The sequence below is a fragment of the Trifolium pratense genome, linkage group LG4 (genome assembly GCF_020283565.1).
Source record: "Trifolium pratense cultivar HEN17-A07 linkage group LG4, ARS_RC_1.1, whole genome shotgun sequence".
Classification (NCBI taxonomy): domain Eukaryota; kingdom Viridiplantae; phylum Streptophyta; class Magnoliopsida; order Fabales; family Fabaceae; genus Trifolium; species Trifolium pratense.
The window spans coordinates 12255984-12268666 of NC_060062.1; the positions used below are offsets into that span (position 1 = coordinate 12255984).

The window sequence follows — 12683 nt, forward strand, 5'->3', positions numbered from 1 at the left end:
CAAGTTGATATAGAATTTAAATTGTTATATTCTTTATATGATAGGTAGAATCTTAGAAACAATTGTGTCATATTAGATGAAAACTCAATCTTTGGTATGTCGCATCTAGATTCTTATTGACGAATGACGAGAGAGGTAGGTGTCGTCTAGGTCAAACCAATGTTTGTCTCATTTTTAATGGTGCTCCTAAGGCTTTGTTTCAAAAGAAATAGCAAATAGTTGATAAGGTAGCTTATAGAGGATGAGTGTATTGCTTATAGCTTGTAGCAATCAAACAAAGTTAATTGAATTTGTAGTAATTTGGTAAAATTAGCGGTCGAACTATCTTATAAATATCAAAAGACCTAAAAAAGATATGCTTAATTAATATATATTTTTCAAGTAAGATGACAAGGATAAAATTGGAAAAAAAATATAAGCTATAGGCTAGGATATTCTTTGGCCTAGGAAATTCTTGGATCTGATCACTCTTGAAAAGTCAACAAAAGAAACTAAACTAATTGCAATGGTAATGTAAACATTTAGCAGTAATCAAATTCCTAGTTGATAATCTATCACATACTCCATAATGACTTAGAAAGTCAACCACACAAGCAAACTACTGCCAATTCCATCTATCATCTCAAAACTAAACAAAAGAAACAAATTTACAACACAAGTTTTTTCCTCTCTGCTGTATATGCAATTTTGAAGTTTCAAATTTCAACTATGGGGAGAGCCTTACTCTCTACTTTCCTTCATGACCTATTACACAACCTTCTCCTCCTCACTTCCAAACCATTCATCATAAAACCACCTAAATATCAGCGTAAACTCATCGCTACACTTCGGATGCTTGATACTTTCATCGATGACACGGAAGAGAAGCAGTTTGCTACAAAAACCGGCCAAGTCCAATTGGTAAAGGACTGGCTTAAAAAATTACAATATGCTGTTTATAGTTTAGAAGAGATTATATGTCAGTGGCAGGTTACAACCACCACAACCACATATACCAATTTGTTTGGAGTATTCTCGAAAGTAATCAAGCCAAACTCGGACTTAAAAATTGAAATCTGCGACATCATGAATTTGTTAGTAGATCTTGTTAAAATGACTGATGTTCTTGGCTTAACTCGACGTGTTACATGGAAGGAATCATTACGCGGTATGTTTTCGTGTTCTATTGTTTTGGATAACTATTTCTATGGAAACTATCCAAAAGACTATTTCTATGGAAGAGAACAAGAAGAAAAATCTATGTTGGAAGTCTTGTTATCAACAACTAGTGAACAGCATGTCAAAGTGATTAACATAGAAGCCAAAGGTGGAGCTGGTAAAACTGCTTTTACTGATGTAATTTACTTCAATCATAAGGTGAGGGAGTGTTTTGAACTTAGAGCTTGGGTCAATGTTCCTTACAAAGCTAAAGTTAGCTTTATAGCTAAGAAGATTCTTGAGGCAGTCACTGAGGAGTTTGTTCCGGGGAATGATTTACATGAGCTGAGTAAGAAGTTGAAGGAAAGCTTTGAAGGGAAAAAATTTCTGCTCGTGTTGGATGATATCAGGTACTCCTCCGTCCATAATTTTAAGATTGGTTTTGAATATTTTTTTGTCTCTGAATATAAGACCCTTTGGAAATTTTCAATATATTTATTATTCTTTTTCCATATATATCCCTTATTAATACTACCAATTTGTTATAGAATATGAAGTGAGCAATGAAATGCATCTATACGCAAAGAGTAATTTAGTAATAGTCGTAGAAAAATTATACACATTAAGACCTTGTTTGGATAAACAACGTAATTAAGTGCTTACAACAAAAGCGTGTATCATATAAGTTCTGATGTATAAGTTATTCTTTTATCTTTTAATCAATCCATATGAAATATAAGGATTTTTTCGCTCTGTCAAGTTCTCAAGCTTATTTTTCCTATATAATGAATATTCATCTTTTTAATCATGTGATTTGTAACATAGGATTGAAGATGAGGATGCAACAAAGAATTGGAACATGCTTGTTGATTCTTTATTTGAAGCAGCAACAGGAGGGAGTGCCATAATCTTGACCTTGAATCCTGATGACGATTCATTGCTTGTGCCACAAGCTAATCATACCATCCATTTAGGTATGCTATCATCAGAGAATTCATGGTCAATTTTTTTGGTGCATGCTTTTGGTCAAATGGATCTTAATGAGTATCCAGAACTAGTTGCAGTTGGAAAGGAAATAGTCAACAGATTGGGAAATCTTCCCTTGGCAGCAAAAATGATAGGGAGCTTGTTGCAAGATAAGGTACATCTTAGTGAATGGGTTGATATATTGAGGAGCAAATTAATCGATGAAGGTGATGTGAATCTACCAATTCCTGCTTTTCTTGTGCTTTGTTACCTTGATCTTCCCGCGGAGCTTAAACGTTGCTTTGCCTATTTGTCATTGTTTCCAAAGGGTTATGAATTCAAGCAGCAAGAGGTGGTTCTCTTGTGGATGGCACAAGGCTTTCTGCAGAACTTAAACTCCAAATCCAATCACAAAAGCATGGAAGACATTGGTGATGAGTATTTTGGTTATCTAATGATGAGGTCATTCTTGCAACCTTTTGCTTCTGGTATAAGTTTTACAATGCATAATCTGGTTCATGATTTGGCTACCTATGTGTTTGGAGAATCATATAATCATCATTTGTCGTATTCTAGAACCACACACGATTTCCCGGAATCACTTTCGTATAGAAAAGGAAAATTGTTGAAAACCATTTTGCCAGTATGTTTGCCTCTTGAGCGAGCTCCTAGCCATATCCGCCCTTCGGTGTTGGAGGATATTACGTTGCAGTTGAATCCTCAATTCTTCCGAACCCTCTCTTTGTCTCACTATGATATAACCAACTTGCCTAATTCAGTTGGAAGATTAAGTCATCTTTGTTACCTCGACCTTTCTCACACTGCATTGCAGACACTTCCAGATTCCATTTGCAATCTCCTTAATTTGCAGACACTTAGGTTGACAAACTGCAGTTCTCTCAAGAGTTTTCCTCCGAGAATATGCAATTTGACAAACTTGCGTTGCCTTGATGTCAGAGATAGTGGTGTGCAAGAGATGCCTTTGCAAATGAACAAAATGACAAGTCTTAGGACATTGACTGATTTCGTTGTATCTGAAAAAGAGACAAGACTTGAAGGTTTATCGAGTCTTTCCAATCTCAAAACATTGACCATTTCGAAGCTAAAAAATGTGGCGTTTGCTATGGATGCTTCAAATGTCAAACTGAAAGAGAAAAAGAGCCTAGATGATCTTATGCTTCAATTTGGAAATGTCGAAGATGTCAATGGAAATGAAACGAAAGTGCTTGAGAATCTAGAACCACATAGAGGCTTAACAAGACTAACAGTTGAATATTACGGAGGTGTGAGATTCCCAAATTGGTTAGGTGATCCATCTTATTGGTCATTACAATTAGTAGATCTCCGGCATTGTAAAAATTGCGACTCATTACCAACACTTGGTCAGCTTCCACTTCTTAAAGATCTCTTTATTGAGGGTTTCACTAAAGTTAGTACCATAGGCCATGAGTTTTACGGAACTATGAGTGCTTCGCATAAGCCATTTCAGTCTTTAGAGACTTTGCAGTTTTGGGATATGTTGGAATGGACAGAATGGAATATATTTGAAGGTGTTGAATTCCCTTATCTCATTGAGCTTTATATTATAAGGTGTCCCAAGCTAGAGAGAAATTTACCGAAACAACTTCCTTCTTTACAGAAGTTGGAGATTTCCGGATGCCATGACCTTGTTGCTCCACTTCCAAAAGTTTCGAATACATGTGAAGTGTTTGTTCATGACAGTAATGAAGCATTGATGAGAAATGTTGCTAAAACTCACTCTCAAGCATCATTGCGCCGACATGTTGTAATTTCTGAAGAAGTACAGGAAATCACCCCACAATCTTATTCTGGTTTTCCCAGCAATAAGTACACTATTGGCTCTTCTTTAGGTGAAATCGAAGAAATTGCTCATGAGGAAAGGATGGAAATTGAATTCCCGCGCAATAGATTACCTCCTAGCGTGCTCCGTCATCAAGTTGAAACCGATGATATTTCTAGAATCAAAGAACAAACAGATCCACAGTCTTCATTGACTAAAGATAAAATTCCAATGACCACACAAGCTGATACATCAAACACCACAACAGCTGAAGACCATCGTCGATCACAAGATATTGATGATGAGCGCTCATCTTTTGAAATATTAAAAGTTACAACTGTATCGCAGTTGAGGTTATTGCCGCACAATCTGCATAGCCTAAAAATTGAAGGATGTGAATTATTAGAGGTCCTTCCAAGTGACTTGCTAGGTCGGTTACCTGTTCTTCGAGAGCTATATCTGGTCAGTTGTTCTTCTCTTAGATCCTTCCCTTACCCTACTTCTTTGGAAACACTTTACATCCGTAAGTGTAGAACATTGGAACTTGTTCCATCATTAGAGAAGATTGCCTTTCTCCAGCATTTGTTCATAGGGAATAGTTGTGATTCACTCACTACCTTGAACCTAAATTTGTTCCCTAAACTCAAAATTCTTTGTATATGGGATTGTCACAATCTTTTATCATTAGGTGAATTTAGTTGTGATCTAGCATCACTCGAGTCCATAGAAATTAGAGATTGTACAGGATTGCGATCTTTTCCAGATGAAGGACTACATACACCAAATCTAGCATCCATGTTCCTTTCCAATAGCAACAATCTTACCAAATTGCCTAATTCTATGAACTCTCTCACATCTCTAAAGTCATTATATATACATAGATGTCCACTCATTGAATCATTTCCACTTGGCGGCTTGCCTTCAAGTTTAACTCTACTCTCCATTTCTCATTGCGACAAACTTACACCACGAAAGAATTGGGGATTGGAAAATCTAGAATCTCTCACTCATTTTGAGATTGAAGGTGGATGCATAGGCATGGAAACCTTTCCAGCCGAGAAAATACTTCCTCGAAATATCATTTCTCTGCGCATCAGCAAATTAAAGTGTCTGCGGAAACTTGACTACAATGGCTTTCAACACCTGAATGCACTTCATACACTCGAAATTAATAGTTGTGAGATACTACGGTCCTTGCCGGAACAAGGGTTTCCTTCCTCCTTAGAGCAATTCAGTATCCAAGAATGTCCAATGTTGACTCCAAGGCTTAAACCCAAAATAGGAAAGGAATGGCACAAGGTGGCTTGTATCCTGCACATACAAATTGATGGCCAAGTACTATCTTGAGCTGATCTGTGCCTAAGCTAGGCATTCTGGTTGGTGGATTAAATAATCAGTACATGTGTAATTTGGTTCTAACCATTTGTTATAGTGAGCAACTCTTAGTATAAAATGAGTTTCTGATTAAGCTTCCTTCAGAATCTATTTTTTTATTTTTTGGTCGTCATTTTAGTAAAGAGAAAGAAAAAAATATGGTCTTGTTCTTCATATCATATATTCATATTTTGTTCACCTAGATTGTGCATAATGGTAAACAACATTTTCATCATTTGATTTACATTGTTATATTAGAGAGCATTGTACATAATATTATCACATGTTATACAATTGATTAAAATTTCTTTGTTCTCTGTGATTTAATTTGGTTTTTATGTTAGGTACTGTCTCACAAAAAGTAGGGGTGGCGAAGCGGGCAAGCCCGCCCTATTTAGGCTAGTCTTGTTTAAACCCGTCTAAAAGTAGGACGAGACAAGACGGGCCAACTTAGGTGGCTGAGTCTAAAATCACATCCGTCCCGTTTATTGGCGGACAAGTGAGTTGGCGGGCTGATCCGTCAAACAAAAAGTTTTTTTTTTTATTTTGACAATTGTGTCGTTAAAAAAAAACTTCTTAAAATGCATATGTGTATCTGTATCATAGCTTGCTGGTGGCTGAAGACTCGTAAAAAAGATTTTAATTTTGATTTGAATATGTGGTGGTTGAACTCTTTGGCTTGTTTAGGGTTGTGCCTCGGTTAAGATGGTGATTACATGTCTTTATTTTTATATGTTAAACTTTTGTTTTTGTTTTTATTTGATAAACTTCTTGTATTTATTTTGGTTAGGTACACCTTGTGTTTAACTTGTTTTTAGCTATTGTTTGAACTAACTTTTTTTCCTCTTCTTTTTCCTTAGAAGTAAGAAGTTGGGTCAAACAATAATTTTTAAAAGCTTTAATAAGAAGGAAAAAAAAACAGCTTGACACATATTTAATGGCGGAACAGTGGTAGTGTCGTTTGATTCTAACACTCTTTCTATATATAGGAGTTGGTAACTTACACCCACTTAAAAATATCCGGAAGTAAGTTAGCAATTCTACTCCTACTTGCTCTTTACTAAAAATCCTTTTTTTAAAAAAAATAAAATAATAATAACTACTTTAAATAAAGGATATTGTGGTAAATTTGATTAAATTTGTTTTCCGAAAATAAAACAAAATCGTAAAATTGTATTTAGATATTGTGGTAAATTTGATTAAATTTGTTTTCCGAAAATAAGACAAAATCATAAAATTGTATTTAGATATGTTAGTAAGCACGCTAACACAAGATTACAATGACAGAAACAAAACATGTTGTAATGTTGTTAGTGTGACGGAGATACCTTTGAAAAAAAATTAGAAATGATCCATGTCGTGGAAGACGGTGATGTGATGATATTTACTGCTACATTGTTGTATGTAACACGTTTATTGTTTCTAATATTTTATTTAAAAAATAGAATGAAATACAATTTATAAATTTATCCTTTTATATAGGAGTATATATTTGTGTGTGTGATTGTGACAAATTAAAACACAATTCATGCAACCTTAAATAAATTCGTCAAAAAAAATAAATTCTTGACACATATTTAATGGCTGAGGTCAGCCACAAAATACAAAACCACAAATATAAAACTGATAAAAGATCAAAAAATGCAAGATGCAACTTTCACGTGTGCAATTTACTAGTTTTGTGTGGCCTAACTGAATTCTCAAAGATATTTTAATTGGAATGTTTCAAAAAAAAAAAAAATTTAATTGGAAGGAACTTAAAGATATTTATATATTGCGTAAAAAAAAATTATATATTAAAATAACGATTAGTTTGTTTCCTATTAGAGTTGTCAATTTGCATCCGGTAGAGCGGATCCCCGTGGAGATTGCCCCGTTCGGAGCTCCGAAAACAAAGATTTTATTTCCGTGGGGATGGAGGCAAAAATTATCCTGCAGGCACTTTGGGTTGGGGATCGAGGACGAAGCATCCGTCCCTGCGGATTCCCCGAATCCGTTCATATATACACTATATATAATTATTAGTATGATTATTAGTAGCCAAATATTTTTGCAATATTTTTAGTATGATTATTAGTCCATTCCCGGAACTGTCATACTTTGCTATGAAATATTTTGACTGTTAGGTTTTGTATGATTATTAGTAGCCAAATATTTTTTGGTTATGAATGCATTATGTGTTGTTTATATATAACACGTATTTTAATAACAATAACACTTTTTTTTTAATTCTCTTTTTCATTGGAAAAAAGGAAACTTCTTTTTTTAATGCCTAAAAAACATGTAACACGTCTTTTTTTTTAGATTGTAACACGTCTTTTTATTAAATAATAAATAATAATGGCTTTTTTAATATTATTTTTTTTGAAGAAGCCAAATAATAACAATATTAAAAACAAGTTAAGCACATGTGTACCTAACCACAAATAAATACAAGAAGTTTATATTAGTAAAAGTAAAGACACAAGCGACAAAAAGCAACACGTAATCATTATCTTAACCGAGGCACAACCCTAAACAAGTTAAAGGGTTCAATCACCACATATTCAAATCAAAATTAAAATCTTTTTAACAAGTCTTCAGCCACCACCAAACTATGATTTTCACCTTATTGACTAAATTCTCAACGGTGAAACCTTTTTGGAGAAACAACTGGCTATTTCTTTTTTTCCAAAGATTCCAACAAGTAGCCAATCAAATCACCTGTAAACCATATCGAACAACTTTACGAAGGACGAAACTGATTTTGAGGTTGAAGAACAAACGATAGAATATGTGAGAGTTAAGGTTTTGTGAGTGATTAAGGTGGTTGGAGGTTGAAGATGGTAATGATGAACGAACGGCTGAATCTGTGAGAGTTAGGGTTTTGTGAGAAAAAAAAAGTGGGAAATTCTAAAGAAGAAAAGAGGGAATGGGAATGAAACAAGTCCATGAGTTATTTTAGAAGTCGGGACTGTTTCGAACTAATAACGGCCGCAAATGCTTCAAAATATAATAGCGGCGACGATTTGAAAGCAACGGTCGCTATTGTTCTATCGCAAATCCACAATTTTTTTTGTAGTGTCGATGTTTCTATATGAACCAAGTGAATGTTGCAACAATACAATAAATAAATAATTGCACCAAGACAACAAACAACACAACGACGCACTTTAAGACGACGAGCAAACACAAAAATAAAAAACAACTAAAAACTCAATCTATATAGAAGCCAACTTAGTTGGCTAGGATGTCTTCTATTCTCTTTGATGTTATTAATTTACTCATAAAAAAATTGTTTAGATTAAAATATGGAGTACATATGCATATGGGTGATTTTAAACCAAAAATTATTCAAAACCACCCTCTCTAATGAGTGAAGAAGAAAAAATACTTAGAAAAAATGTGAAACTTAGATAATCGTACAATAAAATAGATCCAAGTGAAAAACAAAAATTAACGTTAACACTAGAGTTGTCAAAACGGTTATTCAGTCTTAAACGAGCAAACTTGAGAACATGCTACAGGTTTTATCTAATTAGGCTAACAAACCCTATTTAAGAATAGGCTTCAAAATGAAAACACTACCCGTGCCTAGCCCTATACGGGCTTCGGGCTTGACGGGCTGCCCATATTATTATTATTATTATTATTATTATATTGACAATATTTTTTTTTCAATACTATAAAATAGTTTATCAAAATAAAATTTAAAATCATTATAAAAATAAAAAATTTAAAATATAATTAGGTGTAGCTTGTTTTCCGTTTGCCTTCCATTCAAGTATAATTATCTTAAATATATTTAAAATTAATTTACAAGACTTTGAAAGAAGAAACACACAAGGAAGAATGATTAACATAGCACAATTATTAAGTCAAAAAAACATAGCACAATTACATATTGTTCTAGACTGTACTTTTGGGTTGGATCAAGCCCAATGCATGTCACATTCACCAGTCCAACGCCACATCAATTGGCCTCTATATATGCAACATTTCACAACCTCACAAGGTATGTCTCACTATAACCCTGACCTCTACCTCAAGCTTATATGGACTTGGACGTCGGAGCATTTTGTGCAGGTACCCCCCCTCTTTCGCTATGGTTGTTCGTCTCAAACGCTTGGATTCTGACCTCCAGGTCGAAGCATCCTTCCATTGATCTACTACTATGAGTCATCTACCTCTATCTAACTCATAAGCTAAACTCGAGTTCTGTTACGAACATGCGGCGCCGCTGATCTTACCTGATCAGAATTGACGTAGCTAGCGATGGTTCTCGGTTGTATGGTTGCACCAAAGAAGGGGGTTGTTCTTGCAAACACTCCAACGTTCAAGTCAATATTTGCGTGAAGTGAATGTTTTAGACAATTAGGATAGAATCCCTGATCCTTTTGCAATGGTGGTTATGGCTATTAATGGTTGTGAGAGAATAACCACTACTAGAAAACTCGGCTTTAGCGACCGATTTAGAGACCGATTTTCATCAAAATCGGTCTCTAAATCCGTTAGCGACCGATTTTGCGACCATAAAAAATCAGTATCTACGACCCTGGTCGCTACTCTGTTGTGACCAACCCAGCGACCGATTTGATAGCGACCGAAATAGTGACCGATTTTAGAGACCGAAATAGTGACCGATTTTAGAGACTGGCTTAGAGACTGAATTTGTGTCACTGGTTGCGACGCGTTTTACGACGCGTTTTACGACGCGTTTTACGACGCTATAGCGACTGATTTAGTGACTAATTTTAGCGACCGATTTTAAACTGATTTCTCATTTCGTTGCGACCGAATTAGCGACGCTGTTTTTAAAGTTCAGTCTATAATTCAGTCACTAATGATTTTTTTTTTAATAATGATTATCATTATTATTAATTTACAATCCCATGAAAGCAATTTTTGAATCTAATTTAATATCTATCATACACACCAAGCAATTAAACATGATAAATTTAATATCTCAAACTATTTCATGCTGACAACAATATGAACATAATAAATTTATATTTAAGTATTTACTACTTCCAAAAATACATAATCAACCAAAACTTACCAAGATTAAGACTAAGTTATCACTACTACCTACATTTGCGAGTATCATAAGTGAATATCTTAACTATCATAGACACATACAAAAGGGAGACTAAATCCCTTTCAATTCTTGCATACAAGACTTGCATACAAAAAGTCAATATCCTAACTCAAAAAACTACAAAAAGTAAGCCACACTACTACACTTGTTATTCTTGATCTAATTCTTCACCATCATCAAACATATCATCAAAATCATCAGCCACATCATCTTCGTGAACTTGATCTCTACTCTCTAGTATATGGCTTGGGCTGAAAGTTTAAGCTTTCCATCAGTTGTTTTACCAAATCATGAAGTTCATCCCTTTCCCTATTGACACAAATATAAGGCTAATTAATACTTTAAAATTAAGGAAAATTAAGTAAAATAAAATGAAATCAACATGAAAAAAAATTACTGTTTATAGTTGAAAACTCATTACATAGACATATTCTGATCTTCGATCAACCCAAGCCTTATTCTTGGGATGTTGGTGTGTGTGAACAAACTCTGAAGGAGCGGGTTGGAGTGCCATTTAGTTTCGTCTATAACAAAACAAAGAATAAGAATTAAAACTAGAAGCCAAAGAAAATTTGAGACACAAAGCTTGGAAATACAATTTCAGGTTTGAAAAGATACAATGAATGGTTATAAAAAATGGGACAATATTTATTCTTATGGTGTTGGTTCTCCTATACTCCTATGCCCTACTAAAGTAGGACATCTGAATAGAGAGTTGATTTTATACTACTTTGATTGTGTGAATAAATACTTTGCACCATAACAAGAACACGAACATCACCAAAATATGATGAATATGAATAATAAACACAAATAGCACCATAGTATGATGAATAATCAACACAAACATAACCATTGTAGGATCAAATAAACAATACCAACACCATATAACACCATATCACAACCACACAAAATCTATTAGACAGGTATGAACAAAATATATGAATAAATATCTCAATAATGACCAACTTAAAACAATACCATATAAGATGCAACCTCTATCTTCATTTTTACTTTACCTTCAGAAATTGTGCTATGTAAGTGATTTTCCTTCTTTGTGCATTCCACTTGATTAAGCAATTGATAGCATATGTGAAGCAGCCCTTATAAATTATAATGACTCTTTCCAGTCTTTATCTCCTGCAATTGAATCATACAAAAGTAATTGAATTTCAGACTGAATTCAACACCAAAATTGCAAGAATAAGATAAAAATATAACAATAACCTTATTAGTAGCTTCAAATTCTTTGATTTGTAGATAAAGAGAAGAAAATTAAAAAGAGCAACTCAGTTCTCCCATTATTAAGTTAATAGACTACCTTTTTAAACTTAAATTTAACCACCAATCTAATGCTCTCCCAATATCGATAGCTCTCTTCATTACATAAACCATTTAATAAAATCAAACATTAGTGATAATATAATTAAAAGATCATAAATAACATACCATTATTAGTGTTATCGTGTCACATCATAACATTGTAACCTTAAAATAACAATGTAATGGGGGCCTTTGCATTTCAACAATAACTACCCAAAAGGCAAATCCCACATGTATAGATATATTAAATTCTGCTTTACAAGAAACCAATCAAGCATACAAAGTTTCTTGCATATTTTCCAATTTTCAAATTTTAATCGAACTATATACAGCTCCAAAACACTTAGCATATTAAGAGTCCAAACCCAGCATCATAATGAACAAACACACTAGCTTGTAGAGATAAAAGTGGATACAAATAGAAGCATTTAATATCCTGCTCAATATGTTTTTCACATTTCACATACTACCAAGATGTCACTATAGGCTGCACACCGAAGAAAGAACCACTTCAGCCCTTGCAAAAGCACTAATAAACAACTTTCTTCATGCACACCTGCAAATCTAGCACCTTAAACAAAACAGGACACAAGAAGCTAATACACACAGGTATTCAATTCCAAAGATATAAATTATAAAACCTCAGATCTATGTTATTAGCTGTTTTAGTCTAAAGGCGAGTTTTCTAGTAGTGTTGATATGAGAACATTTAGGAAAAAATATCACAACTAATATAGTGAGAATACAATACCAATAAATAAAATAAGATGCATGAGTAGAAATCAACGAAAAAAAATGGTTCAAAAGATAAATTTAACTTCCTGAAGAAGTAACATACATTCAGGACAATCTATCCTCAAAGGTACAACAATTTGCAGCAAGACAACTTATCATGCCAATGAGAATTCTCGTCAAGAAACTTCCCAAATGCCACGATTTTCTGGGGAATTCCTTTTATCATATCAATACGATTAACACCCAACATTACCTGTCCATTTGAGTATA

The 12683-nt window shown here is 33.9% G+C and overlaps 1 protein-coding gene and 1 long non-coding RNA gene across 2 annotated transcripts; one reads left to right on the plus strand and one right to left on the minus strand.

Moving 5' to 3' along the window:
* Positions 1 to 454: 454 nt before the first annotated feature.
* LOC123921439 (putative disease resistance protein At3g14460) lies at positions 455 to 6095 on the plus strand. The gene is made up of 2 exons (XM_045973981.1): positions 455 to 1547; positions 1963 to 6095. Exons 1-2 carry the CDS (start codon positions 709 to 711, stop codon positions 5249 to 5251), a joined length of 4128 nt encoding a protein of 1375 aa, XP_045829937.1. The 5' UTR covers positions 455 to 708; the 3' UTR covers positions 5252 to 6095.
* Positions 6096 to 10638: 4543 nt separating this feature from the next.
* On the minus strand, positions 10639 to 11601 carry LOC123923094. The gene is made up of 4 exons (XR_006814264.1): positions 11583 to 11601; positions 11375 to 11495; positions 10777 to 10879; positions 10639 to 10664 (listed from the first exon to the last, which is right to left on the minus strand). It is a non-coding gene; the product is annotated as an uncharacterized LOC123923094 (long non-coding RNA).
* Positions 11602 to 12683: the final 1082 nt, after the last annotated feature.